This window comes from Daldinia vernicosa (genome assembly GCF_022497035.1).
Source record: "Daldinia vernicosa strain CBS 139.73 unplaced genomic scaffold F5Y00scaffold_31, whole genome shotgun sequence".
Classification (NCBI taxonomy): domain Eukaryota; kingdom Fungi; phylum Ascomycota; class Sordariomycetes; order Xylariales; family Hypoxylaceae; genus Daldinia; species Daldinia vernicosa.
The window spans coordinates 261481-277787 of NW_025953947.1; the positions used below are offsets into that span (position 1 = coordinate 261481).

Consider the following 16307-nt stretch of genomic DNA (forward strand, 5'->3'; position numbering starts at 1 on the left):
GGAAAGATGGAGGATTTCCCTAGTTTAGTTGTATTGTGACCTGAAGGCCGAGTATCTTGGATGTTCTTTCCAGGTTCTGCACGCGTCGTAAAAGGTACCAGGTACCGAGTTGATACTAACAGGTTTGATACCGGAACGCTCTAGGGCTGCTGGGCTGCTAGGGTTATCGGGCTATCTAGCGGACAATAAAGCTATTCTAGGACATCTAACTGTTAGAGGACCGAAACGAAAACAACAAAAGAAATAAAATAAAAATAAATTAAATTAATCAACATAGGTATGTATGTGTACGTTGACATAAAAATGGGCTGGGCCAAGGCCACGGGAGGATAATAGGGCAATAGGGCAATAGGACCAAATATTAGACGCAGCTGTATAAGCCCAAAATCTCCCTAGCTTATGATGATAATGTCGAATAGGGACATGTGGTTTGTCAGAGAGGCTTACACAAGTTAACCAAACGGCTTGTAGCCTCCTCACCGCCTTGCATCTAGCTCTGCACTTAGTGAGGGTCGAGGTTGTGATTGCAGCAAGCCTGCATGCATGAAAGTCTTGGACTTTGTTCGTTTCGACCAGGGGGGGATATTGGGCGGTGCTCTAGACGCCTCTGGTCTAGTCTAATGAATAATAAAAATAAAAATAATAAAGCTGTCCTTGATGGTGGGTTCTTCGGAAGAGAAAAGGTGTGGTGGGGTATATCTGCGGTTTATGATTTGTGGTCTGCGTTCCGTGTTAACTCCCCTCCCAGGTGTGTGGTTGTGTGTGGTCTTTGCTTTGCTGTGGCTGTGGGCGGCGGTAGTTGTGCTGTACGGTGATGCACAGCAACGCACAGCTGTGTCGAGATGATAGTGGTAATAAAAAGAAATATATAAAAAAAATATAAAAAAACAGTGGTGGTAATAATAATAAGTGGGATAGAGCTTTATGGGGAAGAAGGGGAAGGGTATATTATAGCTTCGTGGTTGTACAAGGCCATACAAAAAGACTTCTTCCAGCTTACAGCAACCCTCAAATAGACAACCCCCCAAGAACCCAAGAGCTTATGAGGAGGAAATGGAAATGGAAATGGCGTTCCAGATAGAAACCTCGCCTGTGGGAGAAGATGATAATAGCCTTTTTTGACAACTGCAACCCTATGGTGAGCCGACGGACCATGGACCAGAGTGGATAAGGGAGATGGGACGATCCCTAATTTATAGATTAGCAACGCGTCACTAGGTTATAGGAAGAGCTTGGAGCTTTCTATATCCATCTGTGACTCGTGCTCCCATGACGACTTTTGTTCTCGCTCGCCAGTGTAACGACTAACAGCTTCCTTAAACAGCCGCATTTGTCTCCATCGCCCGTTAGGCTGGACGCCTTTTTCTGTGCGTTGTATCTCTGCAGCCGAAAAGGTAAAGGTAATATGTGTTCCCGTCCGTACCTTTGTGCGACATGCCTTGTATTGGCGTGTGACAAAGTAATACCTATAGGGCAAGTATATGGGTGGTATCTTGCCTCAAATGCTTGTTTCGATGCTTTCCCGTTACCCAAGAACCACCAAGGAGCATGGGGCAACGCAAAAGACGCAAGGATACTTCGTACATGGAGAAGTAATCCGCATGTACTTGGAATACTTTTAGAATAAACCCCCCCTCCCCCCATATTCTACCTAGGGCACATCATAGGGTTGTAACTACCTGAGTAGACGAGAGCTGATCAACTAGATCATCTGATACTCGATGGCCAGTAAAGCTTAACATGATGGATATGAGCCAACTGTCCCGGCTTAATTCGGATAGAGTCCCAACTGTTGTACATTTGTACGTAAAGGCACTTGCCAGATGCAGGTCCAAACGAGAAGCTAGACGAGTATAGGATTGGGGATTGGTGTCTACTCTCACGCGAGTACCATTGTACCGTTGGGCTGGTAGCTAAGTCAAACGCACCCGGTACTTCCTATAAGGCGCGGAGGGAATAAGAGAGAGGTAGATTCCTCCCTCCGAGAAATATGAGAAAAGCCCTTGTAAGCGAGCCTTATTAAGGAAAGCAACCTACTCTACCCCCCGAAGGTACCGTACTCCCCTCCGTCTCACTTGGTAACCTGAAGAACCTGCTCCAGCGCCCAATATGGCAAAGGGAAGGGGGGAGGGAAATTAAGATATCGAAAGAAAGAGAGGAAGAAAGAAATCGGGACGGCAGATGGCCCGCGAGTTCACCGACCGTCTTACTCCCAACTTCGGCATCGCATTGCCCCAGATCACCAATCCCGTCACCTCTCCTATGGCCTTCAAGAGTATGAATGAACATCGACTTCAACCGGCCGGGAACGTAACTCATCCCACCAGAAAGTTTTCTGCACCTCAGCTTCCCTGCAGCTCGCTTGTCTGTCCCGAAGTCTGTCAAGGCTGGGTCAAAACTCTTGGCGCCTCTCCTGACTGGTTATTCTCCTGACCGACTTGTTCGATAAGGCACGATAAGATCCTAACCTGGCGACCGGTCTGGATGTGGATACCGTTTTCATGCAGTCAGATTCTGAAAATCGACAAACATGCCTGCCGACCAGAATCCCATATTCAATCATGCCTATCAGTCTTTCCTTTTGCGGAGTTCGGCTCCGTGTCCGTGTAATAATAAGTGTGGTATCCCTCCGCTGAAGGGTAGTTGGGGACCGATTCCTGATTCCTGAATTCTGCAATTCCGCACTTCTCGTTCTCCGCCATGCATTCCAACTTCGCAACGTGTCATACAGCAGCCTACAGCAAGCCACCGGCAAATCGCAGTAGGGCATTGGCAAATTTGAGATGACATGAATGACAGTAGCGCCCCCCACACACTCCGTCTTTGGTGCCATGCTATCACAACGAATTGGCGGGTATATAGTGCCCATCACCATTGAAACATTATTTCCCGCCGACCATGAGATGTTGGGTACGGATGCAGTCTAAGTTGGTACGCTGACTCTTACTTTTCGGATTACGGCTGCCAAGGCCGTGTGATAGCTGATAGCTCACGGAGGGAACTCTAGCGATGCCCATCCGCAACCACAACCCGGCACGATAAAGGGCCGCTGGGGATTTCTGCCGCGTGGGTTAGACAGGCATTACTTGCAGCTTAGAAGGGAGTAATGCGCGGTCCGCTTTCATGGGTCACCTCGGCTAGCCTTCTCCGATATGTCTACCATAGTACTGTATGTTCTGCAGCTGGAACACAGATTCGTCTTCTCGGCACTCTTGTCGGACATCCCTGCATGTTCACCTGGATAGAGAACGGCAGAAGCCATGTCTCACAAGGCTGAGACTGCCTGGGGGTCTGGGGGCAATTCGGCACACGTCTATTGCGCCGCCTTCTACTTTGAATCATCAACACCCTCTACGGGGAAGACCGTACCAGTCTTCCAGCGAAGGCATCGGGATCCTTCAGGCGCCATGAAGCTAGCAATTAAGAAAACCGGAGCTAGCTTACAAGGTTTGGGCGGCTCTACTCTCCACGTCACTCATAATAAGCGCAGAAGCGCAGAAGGAGCTTCGCTAAGTCTGAAAACTTGCTGTATTGGAACAACGTTTTAAGACACTTGTCTCCACGGCGTGACGCAGTAACTACTGCAAGCGGCAATGCAGCAGGATCTGAGTTCAGGCAAAGCTGCGGGCCTTCCAGTGAAGGGGCGAGAAAAGGATACCAAACGCCTTGCCTCCTTATTTGGCGAGATTAGCTGGACGTTGTTAACCAGGTTTTGGTTCATGCCTCTAAGAATAACCGCCACTAATCGGTGAGCCCAAGACATAAAGGGATCTGCAGGTAATACAAACCCTGCGAGTGGCCTGTCCCTGATGCATATGGGCACGTCCCAAATTTGAAGCTTGCAGTTAGGTAAGGGTTGCTACGGCTGAGGCTCCGGGCGCATACCAACGTCTTGGTCTTGCGACGCTCTGTTGCTACTCTCCGACCCTCTCTTTTTAGGTCTATTCGTTAGTGACGACATTCTGCAGCAGTTAAACGGACCTTCGTGGGAGATATCAGTCCACGTGTATAGGCACGTGTAAGGACTGCATACTTACAAGCCTGACAATTGTGTTTTACCTTCCCAAAACTACCAGGTTCCGGGGACGGAGAACATTGTCATGAGGTCTACTGAATGGATACCAGATCTCGTGTGCGGAGGTAGTTAGGCTCGCGAGTAAGAAAGAGACGTGGCAGTGAGCGTAATACGTGCCATGGACACGGAACGGCTCCTGCGCGTACGAGTGAACGTGGATGGGCCTAGTTGCATGATGTTTCCCCTCGGCATGTTACCATTGTAAGTGATGATTGAATGGAAAGATGCCGTCCCACATACTTAGTGGAGCCGGGGAGTATAAAACTAGAAGAGACGACATTGGACGTCGAGTAAAGAATAAAGTGCCGCACGCCTTTTAGACAGGTTTTGAATTTAAGGGGTTCACACCCACCTGCCTGTCCATGGCGCCTAATCTACCGTAGCAGATATTCGACGCCACCACGGGCTGATCCTCCAACTCTCCAACTCTCCGACTCGTGCTTTTAAGGGACGTCGGGTATAGACGCTTGCAGCACGGGGAAGCGAGCATCGTACAGATCGGGGAAGACCAGGAAGATCAGGAATACAGCTTAATATAATAGTCAGCTTAGACACCAGGTTGATCAATAGAGCAACTCCTTTAAAACTGGTAAAAAGCCCAAAACTGACGTGTAGCTTGCTTAGGTCCCTAAATTACCTATAGTCAACCTCCTTCTTCAAGTGACAATTCAGGGGTGCAGTTTACTTGCTTGTTGCTTATTGCTTATTGCTTATTGCTTCGCATTATTTATTCTCTACATACGTATGTAGTTGTACATATGTATGTAAACGGACTGCCTACATAGGTATATTTTACCTGAGGCACATCGTTTGATATATTTGATACGCGACAATTCTGCGGCATTCCATAGCAATAATCTATGTGAAGTCGACATTTTATGCTTTATGCTGCCTAAAGTAGTAGATGCACCAAAGCTTGGCACGACTCGTTACGTTCGACTATACATATGTGGCCATATGTGGCTAGCAGGCAACTGCCGTTTGTTACGCGCAGTAGCTCCCGCCTCGAATCATTATTGGAAGTACCTACCTCCTTTGACTAGGTATTACCTGGTAGAGTATGTAGTTACCTTCCCTATCTATCAACCGATCCCTATAACGTAGGAAGCCACTAGACACTTAGTTACCTAAGCATGTCGGCTGCCCGTGTGGCGAACCGGTATAGCAACCGGTGAGAAGGTCGGCTAGGCTGTTCATTGGATGATACTGATGACAGCATTAAAAAGTAAAGAGCAGGAAGAAGTCACCCTAGCACTTACATTGGTAAGAGCTACAGAATATGCAACTCTCGGCGGTGAGTATCACAGGTACCTATACATGCACTTGCCTTTTGAAAACGTGGAGAAGTTTGAATTTGTCTAGCCTGAGATATTTTCAACTTTAGCGGATAGCGGATGACTTTTACTTACACCTACACAAATTTCACGTTTCACGAGTCTCAACAACATTGTAAGCCCTTTATTCTACACATCTATACACAATTTCTAAGGACTAACTTGGTTATTATTACCCTACATGTATCCTCTTAATATTAGCATATCACGTGTATATTATATACATAAAAATATATATAGAAACAATAAGTCGACTACCAGTTACTATTTAGCATTCTAGCCATCTACCTAGTAAATATTCAATAACATCAAACCAGCTACTTTTACCCCCAATGCTAACCAACAACGGACGCCCCGGCTTCGTACTTATTTCTATTCGGGTATAGATACTGCAGCTAGACGCTGCTGAGCTAGCTCTTTGCCACCCCCCTAACGGCCGTGACGTCTCTACTTCCACATTGAGCCTGTTGCAGATGCGGCCCGCCCTACTAAGTCTATCTCTCGATTTCCCGGCAACCTGGTAGCCCCCTATGCGGCCCTGGCTGGTCATGTTGCCTTTCTTGCACCTCCGTGTGGCTGGCCTCCTACAGCCCCCCTACAGCCCCTAGCTCAAATCCCCTGCAACCCGGGACCAGCCGGCGCCGCATCCATACCGACACTTGCATATTGCAACCCTCCAGATCTTGGATAGGACCCTGGGCCATGCGTTTTGCATCTGGCCCAGTCCACTCAGGAACTCAGAAGACGACAACCTGACGCGGGGGCATCTGCCAGGCTAAGATCGGATAATATAATCGTGGGGGGCACCACTGCTGCTAGATCGGTCTTGTCAGCGTTCCAGTACTTAGGACCAAATGCTACCTTTTTAAGGAGCTGCCACGATACCCCCTATCCGACAATGCTTACCACTAGAACCTGGAGATGCCACCTCCGCATATAACTGGTTGTACGCCTGCAGCACCCAATCGTGCCTTCGCTGTCAGATTCGAGGGCGGCTGCGCGTGACAGATCGGATCCGCCCCTGTCCTACGGCTTGTACAAGCCGTGTTACTTGGGATAACAATCTCCTACCTAAGCCCGGCATCTTATGATATGACTATTCGGCACCATCTGACCATGCGTTCCGCGTTTGCCTATCAAACAGCAGCCAGTCGAGGCAAGAGGGCGACTCGAGGTGATCCTTCACACATCTGAACTACTTCAGCAAGTCATATCCCAACTCAAGTCTACGCAGTTACCCGAGCCGCGTTTGCGTTTAGCGAGAATCACAAGAGCAAAATACGAGAATGTCGAAGGCCACAGGCGCATGTGTATCAACTATACAAGATTATAATCCCGATGGATGACAGCGATACGTACCGAGTTGGTACTTGAAAGATACTTCGGGGTCAGTTCGCAATTGTCCACCACGCTAGACAGACCTACGACAAGACCCCGGAATAAAGGTGGACCAGAGTTGAGGTCGCTGCTAGGCGCCGTAAGCCGGTGCTCTAATCCGCGGGTAGCCTTTTAAAACAGACGTCATCTAGTGACATTCGAACACTTGGCTCTCTTCCAGTGCGCCGGGGAGAGTTCCCAAAAAGAAGAGAGTCATGCAGGACGAAAGGCGAAGCGAAACGGACTATGAACCTCTCATCGTCGCGAGTAAGCGACCCCAGTTTGATGAGACGGTAATAATAAGGTACGTCGAGTTCCTCAGGCCTATGCGTGTCTTAGATAGGAAGGCCATTATACTTAGAAACGCTTGTCGCAACAACAGCAGAATGGATACACTAATGGATTAGCGCAGATCACAGCAAGTGATGGGGCTGCGAGGAGCCTATCTGGACGACCAATCGCCTTCGAGATATCCCGGAAGGCCATATACAACTGTAACCGCAATCGCCGAGAGTGTCTTCTAGACCGACTTTTCTAGCACATATTGATGTCGACCATCTACCGGCGCGTCGTTGATGGCGCGCATCACAAAACCGTCATGTTGACTAGGATGGACAGATACGTTAGATCAGTTATCATTTTTTACGGGGATAGAGCCCAACGCGGCAGAGAATCGGTCATTTGAGCTTCCCCACGCATCCCTTAGGGTGGCCACGGCAAGAAACCTATCGCAAGCAAGATTAGCGAATAACATCGAACTCGCGGCTGATCCGGTTCGCTCTGATTCGCTGCCCGCACACCGAGTTAATGCAAGGATCCTTACACTGCATCGTATATACTAATAGACAACACAGGTAATAGTCGGTGTAGATATTATCTATCAACTCAAAATCGAGGCCACGCCCCGAAGGCATTCGTTGATTCCATGCCAACAAAGTCAAACTGGCCATGAGTAACTCATGAGTAATTGCGACATGTTTATTTCAAGTTGCTGACTTCGGCCTGAACGGTGACCCAACCAACCTAACGCCTCGGGATGTGAGGTTGAAGTAGATGGTGGATATGAGTTGTTCCCGTGGGATTTGCTCATCGTGATGCATCACCTATACCACTTGTATCGACTGGTATGTCAAAATACGGGCGAATCTGCACCCCGAGTGCATTCTATAACGTCGCAACACGGTTGGGCGCTACGGCGCTAAAGGTAAAGTCGGCCTCGCATGCAGTTGAGACTGAGAGATTTCCAAGATATTCTCTGAATACATTGTCGGTACTTGGGATCGAAGTCAATCAAAGTCACTGAAAGTGTCAAGGATAAGAAATGACTTTGGATCAAGCGCCGCCTGCGCTCACCTTGCCTATTTCGTCATTTCCGAATACGTACGTATTCTTGATTCGGAAATCGCGCGTAGATAGAAATAGACAAATCGTTTGATCGATCACATATCGTGTCGGCCTAATGAAGAAGAGAACAGGCTCATTCGGGCTAAATTGAACTCTCGTACGACAGTCTCAACTCCCACTTCAACACAGACAAGCAATGTATCAATTGGGCTTCACAATGGCAGATATTACCTAAAACCAACTAAAATTTCCTTCCACCGCCGTCGCTACGGTGCTTAGGGACAAAGGCTAAAAGATGGAAATAAAATTTCGTATGTATCATGATTGGGGCGAAATATATACTGAATAGTTATATGAGTATTGAAGTTGAAGCTAGAATCTAGATGTTATAGGTAGTATAGCGTCAATTTAGTATAACTATTAATAGTTACTTATAGGTGGTTAAGTAGATAAAAACTATATACCTGCTTAGGTAACTATATGTGATTATTTCCAACTTAGAAGATTTGTGTCTAAACCTTAACAAAGCCTGGAAACCGCGAACAGGAACAATACATAGATGTACTATATATAGGTACGAGTTGTGTTTGGAGTCAATATTAAGGTTCCGATCAAATACCGGATTCGAATATGTATAATCGAGGAGGCTCTAAGATGGTTCTAGCCCAAGATAGTAACGCACCAGCCACATCTCTTTGAACAGACTGACCAATCAGCGCCGAGTCTTACCCCGGCTTACAACGGGATCCCTGACAAACCAGTATAGCGCCCCACACAACTCAAGTCTTTTAACCTTTCAAGCTATCCACTTATTACGAAGCTATTTCGTTCAGCCTTGCCCTGGCAAACTTTCCGGATAATTGTCAGCCTCGCCCATTCGACCCTTCTAATTCCTCCAGGAACCGCTTCCTCGCGACGAATTCCTACAATTACCGTACCTCGTCGGCCCGCACCAGTTGCTTCTAAAGACGTAGTAACTAGGGGCTTTATACGCTATACAGAACTACTCACGTACGCCGCAGCGCCTCGACCCCGTCCGCCCGTCCCTCCAAAAAACCGCCACAAGCTTCGGGAACCGTCGTTTTAGGTATCGCATGTCCGAGCGGCCCCAACGTTTGTATTAAACTTAGTTTGGTTTTTTATTTCAACTATTTAATTGTTACCTTACCTGGCCCTCTTTTCTCTTTCGGAACTCCTGCTTGCTGGTTACCTTAAAAGGGAAATTATCTACAAAAGGCCCACCTGGTAGATAGACAGACAGACGGACAGACAGACGGATAGACAGACGTTTACACATACGTTATACGCAAACCATGTCGCAGACGCCCGTAAAGGTTCCCGCCTCGGCGGCCGCATACACGCCCGCTACGCAGGACCAAGACCTGCGGTCGCAAATCAACGCGCTTCTCATACGGGAAGGCCACATAAACAAGTACGCACGCCCACCTGCTTGCCCCCTCCCATCCCCTCCCTTTCCCTTCCCCTTCCTTTCCCTTCCCCTTCCTTTCCCTTCCCCTTCCCCCGCCACAAAGAAGAAGAAGACGTTAACAGACGCACGGCGCCCCCGCAGAATCCAAGAGCACTTCCTGCACTCCCTCAACGCGCACCCCTCCAACTGGCCCTCGGCCGTACAGTCGCACGCGCTGGCCCTCCTGCGCAGCGGCGACGTGACGACGTTCCCCGCGCTAGTCCGGCGTGTTCTCGAGGACGTGCGGCACGACACCGTCGCGGCTAGCGACGGCACCAATAACAACAACAACAACACTTCCACCACCACTACTACCACCAACGGGAGCAAGACCAACGGCGCAAGCACCAATACCAATACCGCTACCGCTACCACCACCGACGGCAGTCTAGCCGTGCCCCAAGCCGTCGTCGACGCCGTCCTCAAAGTTGCGCGCGAGTGCCTCGATACCGTATGCGAAGTCGACGACGGTTCGACGGCCGGCTAGGAGGCGTGGCTGCGGTCGAGGACGAGTGAAGTAGCGATGGCGATGGAGGCCGCCCCGAGAGGAGAAAAAAGAAAGAAAGAAAGAAAGAACACCAAACAAGCAAACAAGTAAAGAAAGAGAGGAATGAATAACGACGCCCCGATCGACACCTTGATTGATGCCTGATACCTCGTTGGGTAGTCAAGCGGCCTCGTATCGTATCGTATCGTTGTACTACCCGCCTAGTACGAAGGAGCTGTAATTTACACATACAAACATACATACATACATGCACGCTCCTCCATCCGAGACCGTGTCCATATGCATGTCCGAATAGAAAGACCCCAGAGGCAGGAGTAGGAGTAGGAGTAGGGGGACAGGGGAGGGTGTGGTGTTTTTCTTCTTGCTACACGACTTACTACTACTTTTGCAAATTTATTTATCAGAACAAGGCATGGAGGGGCCGGAAAGGGAGCATTGGCGTTAACAACTCGGGTTTGATTTATACTTAAGTGTACGAAGGAGGCGAGCAAGGGGAATATCTGGGGCACTTTTGATGCCCTGGTCCGCAGCAATGGTAGTTACTACTCAACCATTTTCAACTAAATCTCTTCGTGTACTTGCCCGGCGCTTTGGTGATAACTACGTGTTGTGAATACCAGGCCATTAATGTGGCTGTTAGTCGTGTACGATCCAGGTTAAGAATTGGCTTATAACTATCGAATGGAAATTTTTTGAGTTATGGTTGCTGGTATGGACCTTGAGGTCTCATCATGTCACTTAAACACACATTCGCACTATTATTCAAGAGTATAGACACGGCCAAGGGGAAGTTGAGGGCAGTGCAAAATAAATTTGTGGATCTATCGTAAAACTAGTATGCTTACCGCAGCGCGGTATGCGTATAGCTATCATATTTCATCCTGGTCGGAATGAAGCATCTCTAGCAAGAGACAAAACAGCCATGCTTCTGATCGCGCAAAGGAAAGCAGCCGCATCCCGTTCCTAGCACTCTGACGGGATTAAATCTATCAGATATGCGAATTCCTTCAACGAACAATCGAGGGAATATCGGTTTAAGGCCGACATCCTTAGTGTTGCGTTATGTTGTCATTAATGTTGAGACGCATCGTAAGCAAAGGAATTAAAGTACAGGGTCGGTGTGAGGAGATGGTATCCAACCGCTGAATAGCTGACAACTTAGTCGTAAAGACCGTCATCGTCACCAGCCTGGCCGAAATTGTCTCCAGAGCCAGCGGCACCGGCATTTGCAGCAGGGAACTGGAAGAAGGCACCGGGTCCGGCATTCTTCATCTGTTGTGCAAAAGCCTCGTATCGGCGGATCTCAACGTCGTTGACGGATCTTCGGGCCATTTGCATAGCCTCCTCGAAATGGCGTTTTGTCAACTCAGGAACGGGGTCCTCAACATCTTCATCGACGTCCATGTCACCTGCTCCTTCCGCCTCGCGAGCACGTTGTCGCTCAATGTCGATAGTGATAGATTCCTTGATGGCAATCTTGACTGCGCGCTGGGTAATAAATCCGAGATCAGCACCAGAGAACCCGTGAGTCTTGGATGCGATATAGTTGAGGTCGACATCAGCAGCCACCGGGGTCTTGCGGAGCTGAGCCTTGAGAATGCTGAGACGACCAGCCTCGTCGGGCAGTGGTACGTAAATTAGCGAGTCGAGACGACCCGGACGGCACAGGGCCGGATCTAATTGCTCAGGTCTGTTCGTAGCTCCAATAACGAAGACGTTCTTCTTCGAGGTCATACCATCCATTTCTATTTGGTGACGTTAGCATTACAAATTTTAAAGGAACCTTTTAGGGAGGCTTACCTGTTAGAAGCTGGTTGACAACACGGTCCGAGGCGCCACCAGCGTCCCCAACGGATCCGCCACGAGCCTTGGCAATCGAATCCAACTCGTCGAGGAAGACGACACAAGGAGCAGCCGCACGAGCCTTGTCGAAAATATCTCGGATGTTGCTCTCGGACTCACCAAACCACATGCTCAGCAACTCGGGGCCCTTCACTGAAATGAAATTGGCCGCACATTCATTGGCAACGGCCTTGGCCAACATGGTTTTACCCGTACCGGGCGGGCCGTAGAATAGGACTCCACGGGACGGAGAAAGACCAAACTTGAGGAACTTCTCGGGGTGGTCGACGGGATATTGGACGCTCTCCTTGAGATCTTGCTTGACCTCCTCCAGACCTCCAATGTCTTCCCAACGGACATTGGGAACCTCGACAACTGCGACCTCGCGGAGGGCAGACGGGTTCGACACACCCAAGGCGAATCTGAAGTTCTCCATGGTCACGCCTAGAGAATCCAGTACTTCGGCATCGATGGTGTCTTCGTCAAGATCGATGAGATCCATCTTCTCTCGGATTTGCTGCATAGCAGCCTCTGAGCAAAGGGCAGCAATATCAGAACCAACATAACCGTGAGTTTCCGCCGCAATCTGCTCAAGATCGACGTCGTCGCCGAGCTTCATGTTCTTGGTGTGAATCTGGAGAATCTCAAGACGACCAGTGGGATCAGGAATGCCGATGTCGACTTCACGATCGAAACGACCGAAACGTCTCAAGGCAGGGTCGATAGAGTTAGGTCTGTTGGTGGCTGCCATGACGACAACGTTGGATCGGGCCTTCATGCCGTCCATGAGGGTAAGGAGCTGAGAAACTACACGTCGCTCAACCTCACCGTTTGTCTTCTCTCGCTTGGGAGCGATGGAGTCGATCTCGTCGATGAAAATAATAGCTGGGGAATTCTTCTCCGCCTCTTCGAATGCCTTTCGTAGATTCGACTCCGATTCACCGGCCATCTTGGACATAATCTCGGGACCATTGATCAGGAAGAAAAAGGCACCGGTCTCGTTGGCGACGGCACGAGCCATAAGGGTTTTACCAGTACCTGGGGGACCGTAAAGCAGGACACCACGAGGCGGCTTAATACCGATAGACTTGAAGAGCTGAGGATGACGCAACGGCAGTTCAACCATCTCTCGGATCTGGGCCATCTGCTTGCGGCAGCCACCAATGTCATCGTAGCCAACTTCGTTAAGGTTGTTCTCTTCCTCTTCGCGCTGAATAGGCTCACCCTCGCAGTGAATCACGGTATCCTGCGCAACAATACCATACTCGGGAGGATCAACCTCAACTACCTTGAACTCCACCTGTCTCATACCACCTCGGACGATGAACAGGTCGCCTTGGCGAACGGGTCGGTAGGCTTCTCGGAAGTATGGGGCAAGGAAGACGTCGAAGAGCGAACCAGTCAGACCTTCAACTGTGTCGGCGATGGGAAGCACCGCAATTCTCTTGGCCTATCACTCGGTCAGTAATCGGTTATCTAATAGGGATTTCGTTGGGCAAAAGCTACGCACATATTTGATATCAGGACACGCGTGGATGGTGACGATATCGCCGTGCTTCACCCGCAAGTTGTGACGGACAACTCGGTTGAGTCGGGCACTGCCATCATCAAGGTCATCGTCTGCAAGGACGATCAAGACGGTGTCCTTTCTCTTCTTGCCTCGAACGAGGACTGTATCTCCACGGAACAGCTGGAGTTGTTCCATAGTGTTGTTCGAAAGTGCGATGATAGAGTTGTCATCGTTGACGGCATCAGTAACCCTAGGCAAATTAGTTAAAAAATACTAGCTAGACTATTTAGTTAGGGGATACATACATTAGCTGGTTGGGCTTCTTCTTCTTCTTGAGGATGGCCGTTGAGGTGTCATTCTCCTCTTTAGGCTCGGCGCCGGAGACGTCGCTGGTAGTAAAGTTAGTTGCGATCCCAGTCTGCAGTGGTTTTTTCTTCTTCATTATTAGAAAACTTACGCCAAGTTGACCTTCTTCTTGTGTTCAGGCTCGGGTGCCATGGTGTTTGATGAATAAATGAAGGTATTTGGTAAAGGTCGGAATTGGGGTGGGTTGGAGGGAGTTGTGGGAAGAACCACACGAAAAGAAAGATAGTGGGGGGCTTTATGCAGAGAAATTCGCAAAGGAAACTCGATCCTTAGCGAGAATTACTAGAGATGGGTGGTTATCTCCAAGTTAGAAAAGTGTTCCGAGATGACCTGAGATGGTGAAAATGGAAGAAGGTGATCAAGTTCGGAGTGTTTGTATGTTCTTACGGGTCGTAGTTGTTTGAGCTGGTGATGACGAGAGGTGGAAGGAGCTCGGACCAAGTGGGGCCCAGCCTAGGGCCGCCACATCTTCCAATCACTTCCACAGCCTGACTTGTTGAACAAGCCAGATTGCTTGCCTGGGGCTTACTAACTGATAACTTATCGACAGGCAGACAACTCGCTACGCAATCAAGCAATTAGGCACTGTACCTGCATACGTGAGCAACCTTTGGTGTCTTTTTAACTTACCTAATTCACTTCCATAGGTATATCACAGCTTTCTTATGTAAGTCCGGAGTTCTTCTAACGGTAGAATATTCCAGTATGGAGTTCTGATTCGTATATGGGTATACTTACATAATTGTACAAGACAACCTAATTGTACACTTAAATACCTATACAAAGAATGTGCATGCATTCTCTCCATTCAAGCCATGCTAGGTAACAGGTTAGCAACGTATTAGGTATTCTCAAAAACGCGAAGCATTTTGCAAGGCTTGTAACTCTTTCCCTTCCATACCTGTATGTAGAGCCTCACAAGTCCTGTCCTTTTGCCTCGTCTCACCTTCGTATATAGTATGTACGTACTTTGCCCCTCAGATACGAATTCCCAGCAGAGAACATGGCTTCGTCAGCTTACGTATAAGTTGGAACACAGCAGAATGCGGCGTTGTCTACGAGGGGCATCGTCCACCACAGGTTAATTCCAGCCAGTCAGTGTTCCGCCGTCCATATATGGTTGAGTCATCTTGGAGTCGTGTAGACCATTCGTTAAACTAACTACTAAAAAACTTTTCATATAACGGGTTCATTATCAGTCTCTCAGACGACTCAACCGTCCATTTACCAAAATACTGCACATACATAGATATCAAAGAGCCTTATGAAACACAATGAAGCACGTTCACTCCGTTGCACGCTAATCTTCGTCAATAGAAACGGGGACAATTGATCGATATTTGAAAGGTATATACACTATGTTGGTATATGATACTTTAATTTAGTTGCGTTGCAAACGCTCCCTTGCGTTAGTTAATAAGCCCTCAGATCAACGCTAGTCTTTAGTAACACCGAAAACATAAAATTTGACGAAAAGCAATTCTATCACAACTCCTGAAGCCGTACTTGAACGTCGCACTTACACCAGACGATCCGACCTCTTGTTTGTAAGCAGTACATAGGTACCTAGGTAGGTAGTATGCAATTCTCTAACAGACCAATCACACTGTAACCCGCTATAGGCGGCACAAACCTTAAAAGGCTTTGCGGCGCATGACTTTGCTTGCAGCCATGCCAATATCTGATCCAACCTCTTTACCCCATACAGTACGAAATGACGTCACGTAACCGCGCGATCTTATCTCCCTCGAAAAAAGATAAAGCACCCAACGGGAAGATCTTCCCCGGGAGAGTACCTGAGTTACATACGTTGCGTTGCGTGCAGTGCCGCGCGAAATTTCCAGCATTTGCTGTTTGTTTCCAGTAATGCTCCCATAAATTAGCCCGACGAGAAGCGATAGATTCCGATGTTTCGCTGTGCAAAGTTAGCGGGTATCACCAGGACGTAGGAATTTTTTTTTTTTCCTCGCAAGGACAATACCTAAGATTAGGTAGATGTTCGTGTGTAATTTGTGTGACATTATCAGCCTTGTTCTCATGTCAAAAATCAAAAAGGGATTGTACCACTCCCCACATTGAATCCATTGTCCAATAATGTGGCGTGATGGAAACATCGATGATGGATTGGCAGTGATGGACTTCCCCTACTTCCCCTACTTCCCCGAGGCCTACCTACCTTACGTAGGTAGATATGAGTTACAAATGGTATGTAGTTCGAACTCTTGTCTAACATGAGCAGGTGCAAAAGAGCAGGTGCAAAGGCTAAATCACGGGACTGTTCTCCGCGCCGGCAAGTATTTCCTAAGTATAATAAATAACTTCAACACCATGACAATCCATCATTTCTGCACACTGGCTCCACCGTTATCAAAGCAAGGTAGCTGCATAGTCCGGGGTATATATGTATGCGCGTGGTTGCGTCTAATTTTTCGATATTTCTAAAAGTATCTCTGGCCAAGTCTTTTCCTCTATCTCCCTTCGAT

At 48.4% G+C, this 16307-nt stretch overlaps 2 protein-coding genes across 2 annotated transcripts; one reads left to right on the forward strand and one right to left on the reverse strand.

Moving 5' to 3' along the window:
• The first annotated feature begins 8898 nt into the window (after window positions 1-8898).
• On the forward strand, window positions 8899-10683 carry F5Y00DRAFT_240474 (uncharacterized protein). Its single transcript, XM_048008240.1, has 2 exons — window positions 8899-9562; window positions 9701-10683. Exons 1-2 carry the CDS (start codon window positions 9444-9446, stop codon window positions 10083-10085), a joined length of 504 nt encoding a protein of 167 aa, XP_047863731.1. The 5' UTR covers window positions 8899-9443; the 3' UTR covers window positions 10086-10683.
• Window positions 10684-10743: 60 nt separating this feature from the next.
• Window positions 10744-14410, reverse strand: F5Y00DRAFT_240475 (AAA ATPase). The gene is made up of 5 exons (XM_048008241.1): window positions 13916-14410; window positions 13764-13847; window positions 13459-13708; window positions 11907-13398; window positions 10744-11851 (listed from the first exon to the last, which is right to left on the reverse strand). Exons 1-5 carry the CDS (start codon window positions 13954-13956, stop codon window positions 11265-11267), a joined length of 2454 nt encoding a protein of 817 aa, XP_047863732.1. The 5' UTR covers window positions 13957-14410; the 3' UTR covers window positions 10744-11264.
• Between the last annotated feature and the right edge of the window lie 1897 nt (window positions 14411-16307).